This window comes from Oryzias latipes, chromosome 13 (genome assembly GCF_002234675.1).
Source record: "Oryzias latipes chromosome 13, ASM223467v1".
NCBI classification, from domain to species: domain Eukaryota; kingdom Metazoa; phylum Chordata; class Actinopteri; order Beloniformes; family Adrianichthyidae; genus Oryzias; species Oryzias latipes.
This window is the reverse complement of record NC_019871.2, coordinates 19,730,121-19,741,217: the sequence shown is the minus strand read 5'-3', so window position 1 is coordinate 19,741,217 and position 11,097 is coordinate 19,730,121. Positions and strand designations below refer to the sequence as shown.

Sequence of the window (11,097 nt, the reverse complement as noted above, 5' to 3'; positions counted from 1 at the left end):
AAATACAAATCTATAAATATAGACAGACGTGGTTTAGTCTTGAGATCTTTAACTGTATTTTTGTTAGCACAAACCAAAAACTCAATTTATGTTATTGTTTCTAGGTTAGTTTTAAAATAACTAACCTAGAAACCCAACAGTTGATAGGCTCCAGCAACCCATGACCCCAAAACGCATTCAGCGGGTTCTGAGGATGTATTCTCCTTATGTTTTTTTACATTATGTTTCACAGAGAACCAAATGGGTGGATGATTTTTTTACAGTCAAACAAACTGTTAAGACGTTGACACATAAATCCTAAATATTCGTTCACGAAGTATCTGGGTGAGAACTAATTCCCAAATGAGTTTGAATGTATGTGGTTCAGATAATTTGGCATTACCATGGAAACGCTTGATTTCAACTTTACAAAAAGAGCTAAAAATCAGCACCAACTTAAAATACAATTGAAAGTCAGGCTTTCATCCTTGACGAGGGGATTTCAAAAACCTTTTCAGAGCAATTTACAAGATTATTTTCAATTAAACATGTTGGAATAACTTTCAAACTAAATTCAGATAACTATTGGAACAAGAAGTTCCCTCCATGAGTACAATGGATCCTCCTGGACTTCATGCTGCTGTGACGTCCTGTGGTTTCTGCTCTGCTGAGCGTTTGGTTGGACCCGGGAGCCTCCAGAGGGCAGCAGGTTCCAGCTGATGGGACAGTAGATTATCCATCCAGGTTTCCACAGGAGATGTTTGGAGGAAGTGTTGTAAATAGACAAAACAGAGTGTGACTTTCCGTTGGGCACATTGTTGTTAAAAGTGTGTTTTGGACGTTGATGCGGTCCCTCCTTCTTGAACACGGACGTCGACCTCCACTGGCTTCCTGTGGAAACTGGAAACGGGCCGTTCTGCTGTCAGAGGGAGGCTGCTGGTCTCAGAGGAACCTACGGAAAGAACGTCAATGAAATATGGAGAACTTCCTCTACAGATAGCAGTTATTAATAGCTGGAGCTATTTTGAAGAAACACTTGTGAAATTTACTCTGCGCCGGTCTGGTCTGGTCTGATCTGATCAGGGTCGAGCTTCCATGGAGGATCTGGTTTCCTGATCAGACCACAACAATGCAGAATGATGAAACTGTCGTCCTCGCAGCCTCGACCGTATTCAGCAGAGCCCTGCCTCCTAAAACCAAACAGCAGCTCACTGCTGCTTCCAGGGGTTTAGGAGGGACCAGGGGAGGCTGAATGGAGACACGGGATTGAACGAGACCACCTCCATAACAGAGGTCACTTGGGAGGCGTGTACCGCTGTGGTAATCAGACGTTTGTCCAAACGAAAGATGGAAAATAGGGCAGACATGTTTTAGACTCATCCATCAGAAAAGTTGCTGTCTCTAACAGTTTGAAGTCCATGAGAAAATGTGAACTCTGCTGGCCCAAAGGTACACAAAGAATGTGGGCCCCATATGGGTTTCCAGTTTCCGTGGTGGCCCCACCTGTGTTTGCCCACACTGCCTAAAGTGGGCACTCAGTGGGCTGGAGCCCACTCAGTGGGCAAACACAGGTGGGGCCACCACAGAAGCTTGAAACCCATTTGGGGCCCACATTCTCTGCCCACTTTTAAACCACATGGGGCCCACTTGGTGTTGCTGGCTGGGGAGGTCAGCAGAAAGACTTCTGCTGAAAAGAAAATGTCAATATTAACCAACAGCGCACAGAGATCCTCATTTTACTGATTCAGGCTGAGATTTTTTCACACAGATCTTTTGTATTCATTATAAAACTGTTCAATATAATGTTAATAATTCATTATTTTGCCCCTTTTTAACCTTATTACTGACATGCAAAGAGCTAAAGTACAATACAAAAAAACAGAAATTGAATGTCTCATTATTTTATTTTTCTAAAACTTTTTTTTTTTTTGGTTCTGGCTTAATAAAGAACTAATTAAATTTGAAAACTGAGAAAATGCAGCTTCAAGTGTAGGATCAGCCACTGTGGTAACCACAGGTCAATGCAAACACCTGAGGTTGACTCTACATCTGTCATTCTAATTGAGCCAAGCTACTGTACGGTGCAGGAGCAGAGCACTGTTTGTTTACACACGTAAAGCACGGAGGGAGAGGCGTCATTGTGTGGTTTGGTGGTGGCTTATTTGAAATAGTTGCCATTCCTGAGCCGGATCAACACCGCAGCCTTCTGCTGTCTTACGGACGGGGCTGATCCTTCACCACTAAACACACACGCAGATATTGTTGCATCTTTTGTTGCAGCTCTTGATGAAGCAAAAACTTATGAAGAAAAACACAAGAAAACCTTCCAGCCCCTCATTCTATTTACTGCTCCTCACTTTAGTGTTGCAAACAAAAGACCAGAGTTTGACCAACAAGACAATAGAAAGTCAACACACACAACAATGGAATCTGGATTTATGTATCGTGAAAAACTTATAACTCCATAGATCTGCACGCGCATTTACATTTCTATGTTTATCAGCTATGAGTAACATTTTCAGGTGAGTCAACTTTTAAAGTTTGTGCGTCACACGAACAACAGTTTGTTTCCTGTTAGCTAACAGCCCACCGTTATCTTATCTGTCTTTAAAACAGTATTGAGCGACGCCGCGCTTCCTGCAGAGGGTTGTGTGTGCGTGTCTGTGAGTGTGCGACTGCATGAAGGCCACAGGTTTCCTGTTGATGCCAGGCTGGCAAGCCAGGCTCACAGGTCAAAGGATGTGTGTCTTTGTCGCTTCCCTTCCCTCAGCAGCAAAGTGTGATTCCTGCTAAAAGATACATGTTAGATTGTTGAATATGCAAACCCTCTCAAAGTGAAAATGACCTGGTTTACACAGGAGCTTATGCTTCAGAGTGAAGTTTTTCTGTAAATCCCTGTCATAAAGACTTCACCCAAGGTGCCTAGGTGCATCAAACCCTGGGACTTGTCTAGTCTAGACAGTGTAGACACATCATGGACCTCCTGTGGAAACCATGTGCAGCAAACATGCGGGGTTCTTCACTGACAACCCCGTGGCTGCATGTCTGTCCTGAATATGTCTGAAGCAGGATGCTCTTTCTCAGAGGAAACCCTGCGTGTGTGTGTTTGACTTTGTGTGTGTGTCGGGGAAAGTGTTCAGAAAATCCTCAATAGTGAACCTTCTGTCCATCCATCACGGCTGCAGGAAATCCTGGAATAATCTGCGTACAAAGTTCTCAGTAGAACCCCGCCTCCAAACCCTTAGCACTGTCAGCTCGGAAGACAAAAGACATATCCTCTGCCTGTCACACTCATCTGGAGTTGGGCGAGCTCCACATCCTCTCCATGATCCCTCAGCAGTCAGAGAGGCAACATCCTCAGCGAGGGGAAGCAGGTCTCACTGAGACTCTGCTCTGCAGCAGGTAACACCCAACCTCTGCTCTCTGCAGCTTCAGCCCTCTCTGATGCTCTTTCTGGAGCTGCTGCAAGATGAAAAGTTTCTGGTTTTACTGGTGAACTGCAAATGTTTCTGTCACACTTCTTAGTTGGATTCTTTTTTTTGTCATCACACAGGAGGAAAGCGATGAAGTGACTTCATTTCAAGACTCTCCAGAAAAAAGAATTAAACTTCTGAACACGAGAAAAGACCGGAACCTTTCGCGTTAAAGGAGATAGAATCCTGGTTGGGGAAAAATGATGGAACTGACGATTCAGTTGATCCCAACGGGGGAGATCATCTTTTCTCCAGGGAAGAATGGAGAAAACTTCTGCCACGGCTGCAAGGTGAGCGTCAACGTTACCTGAAAGAATGGGTCTACCGCAGAGATGATCTGCTGGCTGATAAGCAAAGACAGTAACTCAGTTCATGGTTGGTCAGTAAATCTAAAGAGCTCAAGGACATCCTGCATATCAGCATTTAAGATGAGATTTCTTTAGTTAACCAACAGAAAAACTTTAGGAAAACCCACCAAAAAGTGTCTGTACTTTTTTTTCTGGTTCCTCTGATGATTGACAGATGCTCCATAGAAACAGGATGTTATTGATGCAAGTGCAGAAAAGGTCAAAGGTCTGCTGATGAGGTCCGATCTCACGTTTAATTTTAGGAACATCCGAGAACCCGCAGTTCACTCACTGACAGCTGGGGGCAGAATCCAGCCCGCCTCTGACCCTGAACAGGATGGGATGGGTTTAGGATGGAATGATGGAGGAAGGGAAGAACGGAGGGATGGGAGATGAATGATGAAGGATGGAGGAACAGAAAGAAGGGTTAGCTTCTACCTTCAGGGAACATTTCTGTCCTCATTGATGAATCGATGGCAGCGCTGCCACACAGAAGCTTCTGGTCTGTTTGCTCTGTCTTTATCACTGTTGATGTTTGGATATTGAAGAAAGTTGTTTGCTGTTGAAGATGTGATTTTAATTAATGCAAACAGATTTACTGATTTCAAACACGTTTGCAAACATTTCCAGTTGTGAAAGCTTCTGTTAGTTTTCATGGATGCAGCAGACTTTAGAGCTGCTTCCCAACTGGCTGAAACCTGTTAGAAAAAGTTGAAAGCACTAGACATTTTAGGAAAAAACTCAAAATGAAATCAGTTTAGTTTTCTCTGCAATTGTTGATGTTAAATCAGATCAACTTTGCTCAAAGGTACAGTGGAAAATGAAGGAAATCTATCAGACTTATGCTGCTTTTTGATTAGAACAATAAATGGAATCAGTTACTGAGTTCCTCGCGTTTGTGAGGAATCATGACGACGTTCTGCCTCTCAGCTCCAGATTGAGCAGATACATCTCTGTTACAGTTAAGGGAGGGTTGACTCACCCTGCTGTGCTGGTGAAGGTGTGGAATGTACCACTGTTCGGACTTCAGGAAATGACAAAGACATTCCTCTTCCCCTTCCTACATTCATGTGGGGTCAGGTCACCCTGTGTTTGTGCCAAAGGTGTCACTGCTTTGGAGCTCTGGTGACCACAGATGAAACCTTCTTGTTCTCATTTATGGTTTTCCATAAAAGATTCCTGATAAATCTTTGTTTCAGTTTTCCGTCTTTGACTCACTGATCTCCTAAATGGTTAGGATGAGCATCATTGTGGGACATGGAAGGTGAAGTCCTGAGTGGAGGTAGGGCGGATGTCCTGACCTGCATTTCTGTCCCGTACAGTCAGACTGTCTCAGTTGATCCATAAATCCTGTCAGCGGAACTGTGTACAGAACATTACTGGAGGCTTGCTGTAAATCGATTGCTCCCTCCTCTGGCGATGGAGCATCATTACAGTTCAGCACCAGCAAGGACAGAGCACGTGGAGGGTGGAGGTCACCTCCACATGAACCACGTGTTGTGTAACTGCAGGACAGGAGACTGGCTTTGTTTGAGCATTTACAGCCACAATGGTCAGTAACAATCTGATGTAGTTTCCTTTCGAGGTGCATTTTACAAGGAATTATAAATTATAACCCTTTGGATTAGCATCATTCCAGCAAAAGTAACAGATCTTTAACGTATTGGACTTTAGCAAAACTCACATTAAAAAAAATGTCTTAGTTGACACAACCTTGGACGTAATTGGTCACCATCATGGCAGAAAAGACGGCTAACAGCAGTCAGGTTAGACTCTGGCAGATACCAAAAAGAATAAAGCGGTTGAAGGAAATCAATGAATGGATTGATGAACATTATTACTTTGGCAACTTTTAAAAACACTGTGTCAGTAGTTCTAGAAAATCTATCTATCTATCTATCTATCTATCTATCTATCTATCTATCTATCTATCTATCTATCTATCTATCTATCTATCTATCTATCTATCTATCTATCTATCTATCTATCTATCTATCTATCTATCTATCTATCTATCTATCTATCTATCTATCTATCTATCTATCTATCTATCTATCTATCTTATCTAATCTAATCTAATCTAATCTAATTTATAGTGTCTCTCTTGAGGCTGGACGGTTGCAATTTCAAATCCAAGGCCTTATCATTCCAAAGACTCTAAAATAATGGGACCCAATGCCTCCTTGATAGACACTCCGCATTAAGGCGTTGGATTGGGGGGTTAAACCACCAAATGGTTCCCGGCAGGAGCGGCTGTGTTGTACAGAATTCACGCACCTAGATGTGTTACAACTAATGGGACTCAGGATAATTTGTCATTTATTAATTAGAAAAATAAATAAATAAAAGAAAAATGACATGGATGAATATAAACATGTTTGTGTAGATATAAAACAGACTAGGGCCTTTTAGGTTTAAATCACAGTATTCATTTCATTTTGAATCCTTCCAACTTCATTTTAGATCTTGATGTTTTTGTTTCAGCAGAACCACATCCTGGTGTTATGAAAAAGGAGTCATTTGATTTATTGTCCCCCCTCCCCCCTTTTTGATTGTTTCAAACTAATCAACTCGTGGAATTATATTTAGAGAAACAATCAGTGTAGACCAACCTTTCAGAATAGAACTTCATTGTTTCTTACTTAAGGTCATGTGACCCAGGTGTGTTTCACAGACGAGTCACGCCGCAATGAGCTGTCTTTGTTTAAAAACACCGATGGAGACCCTGGTAATGACCTGAGCCCCACATTTTAAAGCACATTCAGCTGCGTTGATGGCCGGTGCGGTGCGGGATCATTAAAACCCCCGCAGGAGCAGAGACGCGCCAGCAGATGGAAGAAGAGCGCAACCTTTAGGTTTACCGCTAACTTCCTCTAGAAAACGTTTCTCCGTGACTTTAGTCACGAGTTGTTAGTGTTTGTGGAAATGATCGCAGTGAAGAAACTGAGGTTTGAAAATCGTTGATGCTCATAGTGCCCCACCAACACCACTCTCTGACCCCCACATAAAGGGACTGGACTCAGTTTCACCCGAACATAATTTTTTTTTTAGAGAAAAACGTCACATTTTAGTCAAAACAACCCACGAATGAACGTAAAGTAAACGAATACATTTTCGTAAGATGGCGTGTCTCGTGGGACAGCCGGGGCCGTTGGATGTTTGGATGGTAGACTTCCTGGTCCTTCAGGGTGTGTTTCCCCTCAATGACAGAGGAGGAAAAAGGGAAATTACGCCGCTCCAGAGGAACCGACTCTGCTTATTTCCGATCAGCGCCGGTATGCTGAGTCGGAGCGCGGCTGCGCGTGCACCGTGAGGCGGCAGCAGATCCACGGAGGGGGCACCGGTGCGCGCCAGTGCGCGCGGGGAGTGGTGGGAGGGTCAGGACAAGCCGACAGGACTCCGTCAGACAGCGACTCAGCTGAGCAGAGCACACCGGCCTGAACGCGGACGCCAGAACCCGGTCCACGAGGGAGCAGCTGAACCAGCAGGATCAGGTAGCAGAACCACAGAACTTTGCTGCTTTTGTCCGCGCTGTCCGTCATTCTGCTGCGTCAGCGAACTGTTTGAAATTCAGCTAACAGCCTGAAGAAACGTGGGCTTTTTTTTACTTCGTCACTCGTGGACTTGTTGCTTATCCGAGACTACGTCATTTGGTGCGTAAAATCCCCGAGACGGTCTAATTTAAAGGTGTTTGGAACCCGCTGTAGTTCTGAGGAGAAGAACACACACATCACGACATGTGCGTCAATTGAATGAAAGTTGGAGCGACTGTCACTCGGGTTTACTCGTCTTTTTTCGACCCACATCTCCAAATCCCTTCAGGTTGGGTTCGTCTTTTTTTAGAAGCCAGTCAGACACAGATTAGCCCGCCTGTCGCACCGGACCAAAGGTGCTGCAAAAGTTCAGTTTCCTGAGGATCCACGGGCGAGGCTGCTGCTGTGGAGATTCCGTCCAGCGCGGGTGTCCATCAGAAACAGGAGAGAGCGAACGAACCCACGGTGCGCCCCGCGTCTCCTCTCATGTTGAAGCTTCACCCGTGCGCTACTGGACTCTCCTGGTTGTCTGGAACTGACCTGACTTCTGATGTCTGAGTTAGAAATCCGTGCAGGTGTGTTTTGAATCACAGTGCAGATTCCTCAGAAATCTTGATGAACTGCTGCTCCAAACTGTCATGAGCAGAGATGTTGTCATGACAGATGTGTCCTCACAGATTTTGGGCTCATTCCTGTTATTTTCTGTTAACCCTTGTGCTATCCTATGACCCCACCCTTACATTGACGTGTTCTCCCTACCATGACAAAGGTGGATAAAGGTGAAGAGGATTTCATGTAATCCATGGACACCAGTGAGGTTCACAAATCATTGAAGAAAAAAGCTTCAGAGCACTGTTTAGTGGGTCTAGATGACCCAAATCCTAATGTTAAAGTGCGTAGGATAGCACAAGTTAAACTGTTTCCATTTTAAAGACATATTTCTACTGATGGACACCAGTCAATCTGATAATAACTCACTTTATAAAACCAAGAGATGCTAAACACCAGTTTGTTTAAACTTTAACATCACCAAACATCTCCAAATGACTTGACAGAAAGACGAAGATTCAGCCAACAAAGGGTTAACAACAAATCCCTGTTTTCTGACCTAAACTCCGCTTTTTCTTTGTTTTATTTTGGTTTCCCTGGAGTTTTTACAAAGAGAACTTCAGCTTAAAGTGCTGGAACATTAGACTGCGCTGCGGTTGTACCTCAGGGCCACTCTGCATTCATGTCTGTGCAGGTAACTTTGGTTATGTTACTTCCTGGGCTGGGGGTGCACTCCTGGGGCGGGGCTCCGCGTTGGGCCCTCCCGACTGCTCCACTGGTAGGGCTGGAGCTTGCACTCTATGTCCCCCCATGCCTTCCTGCTCTCTGGCACTGGGGGCCCCTGTGGCGATCCTGCTGTCCCTGGTTGGTGGATGTGATTGCCCGGCAGGCGGTTGTTCTCTATCTGAATGCCGTGCGGGTGTTGGGGGGGGGGGGGGGGGTCCTGGCTGTCGCTGCCGGGGGGTCTTGGTTTGGGGATGACTGGGTACTCTTCCTCTTTCTTTTTACATTCCATCATCCACCCCAGGAGAACATAAACACTCACTGGAGCTCAGGTGCATCCCCTTTGCATCATCAGTTTCCGTGACTGAATGAAATATTTCACACTTGTTGGTTTGAATGCATAAGTATGCGTGTGTGAACATTAGTTGTATTGTGTACATGTTGACTTGTGAACATTTTTGGAGCCAACAGGTATCTTTATAACATTTCAGTGTGTGTGTGGACAGGCCCCGCCCCTTCTAGATTTGTATTACATCTGACCGTATAAACATCCAGCAACTTATTGCTTTATGCTAATTCTTGGTTTTACCCCCCCTCCCCTCTATTAACCCCCCCCCCCCCCCCCCCAACATCCCTCTCTCTTCTTCCCTTCTTTCCTTTTCCGTCTGGTCCAACACAAAAATATTACAAATATGATTAAGACGAATAAAGTTTAGTCTTAATTACAAAAGGGGTTTATTCAAATATAAACCTGGTGTGTTAGAAGATTCATAACCCCATGTTGTAAAAGTAGAAGATGTCCAACACAAGAGGCCTTCAGTTCTCGTGTTTGCTCAGCTGTTGGACAGAACAAGTAAAAAAAAAAAAAAGGAAAAAAAACTTTGATGTTACTTGAAAAATGTCATCCAAACAAGCTCAAAATGAAGTTGCAGGCGTTTTTCTGCGCCATGTTCGTACTGCAGAGTGCATGGGCCTCTTTTGAATGCTGTGTCTGCAGTTCAACCCCCAGCATAAAGATACGGCCCAGGATTAGATGTTCAGCTTTGATAGTGTTGATGGTTTTAAGCACAGATGCCAAACTGGGCCGAGCCAAGAACGAGGCTGATAAGGTCATGAAGCAATAGCAGTTGAAAGTGTTTTTGCTGCCTTTGCCCGCACATTTTAAAATACAAAAGGGTTGAATTCAGGGCCAAACGTTGTTTTATTTTGATAACGGATCTCCTCACAGATGACTGGTGGCTCCTTACATTCCTAATACCTTCAAGACACTTAAACCTGTTCCTGTTTGCACCACAGTCATGGTGTTGTAGCATCACAAAACTTCTCTGGTCTCACACTCCCTCTGATGAAGACGAAGGACATAAACAGACGCCCGAGAGCATGTTTGTCTTGTACAGAAATATCAGTTTCCTGTGAGATTAACTGCAGGATGGAATTATGAAGGATTACCAGACCGGGTTGCTCATTACTGGAGTGATGCAGATGCCGTGTGGGAGAAGGTTCATGTGATGAGAGCGATGTGTGTTTGTGAGTCAGACTCTGAATCGGTCTGAGTGATGAACTTTCATATTATCAGGGGGTTGTTGAGGGGTTTGTTGAAAAACTCTGGATCAGGTCGGGACCGAATCTTAATCTGGAATCTGTTGGAGACAGAAATGGAGAGATGCACGGTGGTGGGAGCTCTTGTTTTTGCTCCACTCTGTGAAAACACCTCTAAATGCTGTTGTAGGTGTTTTTTTTTTTGGTAGCAGGAGGTGATGTAGCATGGAAGCATTTGTCAATTTAAAATTATTGCCTTCAATTTTCACTAAAGCCGGTGATTCTACTTGGCTCAAAACGTAGTTACTGCCATTGTTAGGTTGGGTTTGTCGGGGCTGTAAACTAGCGGGAGAGTGTCAACAGTAAGCTTTCAGCCAAAATGAGCAGCAGAAAGACAACGAAAAAGCTCCAGCTTATTGTTTCTCATCAGATGACTGCAGCACAGTTTGGTTCAGTTTCCCGGCTGACCTCAGGTCCACAGGAAGGAGTGCAGAGACCATGTTCCCCAAGCTCCTGAAGATCATGGGAGATTCTGATGGAACCACTTTGCTTGAGTAGACTTATCATAACTACTGCCAGTCAGACTCCAATGCAGGATCTTAGAGCTGTAGGTCAGTGTCAGGCAAAAATTGGTTTATCCAAAAGCTGCATCTTCAAGCCCAGTTTCATCCTAAAACCAACCGGTGGACTGAAGTAAACCTGCATTAATAACAAATCTCTGTAGCTGCTGTGGACTTCCTGAAACCAGACGACTTTTAGTTCCCCGATACGACCTGTGGACCGTTCTTTATGTAACTTTAATCCTTTGTGTCAAGTAATGCACGTGTTCTCTGTGTGAGGATGTGATCAGTTCCTTTGAAACTGCAGAGTCACCTGATGAACATGTCAGGTACTTCTGGAAAGGTCTGAACTTTTCAATCTTAGACTTCTGAAGCAGGAAACCTCTTGAATATG

General features: G+C 44.3%; 1 protein-coding gene and 1 long non-coding RNA gene across 3 annotated transcripts in view; one reads left to right on the top strand and one right to left on the bottom strand.

Annotated features, from left to right (window-relative positions):
• Positions 1–219: 219 nt before the first annotated feature.
• On the bottom strand, positions 220–1,528 carry LOC110016157. The gene is made up of 2 exons (XR_002291443.2): positions 1,029–1,528; positions 220–931 (listed from the first exon to the last, which is right to left on the bottom strand). It is a non-coding gene; the product is annotated as an uncharacterized LOC110016157 (long non-coding RNA).
• A 1,728-nt stretch (positions 1,529–3,256) lies between these two features.
• Positions 3,257–11,097, top strand: part of myo1c (myosin IC) — a 47,832-nt gene continuing 39,991 nt past the window's right edge. The window contains exons 1-2 of one of the 2 annotated variants that reach the window (XM_023961533.1): positions 3,257–3,381; positions 3,533–3,742. In XM_023961533.1, the coding sequence (XP_023817301.1) occupies positions 3,653–3,742 (90 nt within the window). In that variant the 5' untranslated portion in view covers positions 3,257–3,381; positions 3,533–3,652. Of the gene's footprint in view, positions 3,382–3,532; positions 3,743–7,145; positions 7,294–11,097 lie in introns of those variants that run through there. The other variant, XM_023961536.1, reaches the window with a different exon arrangement.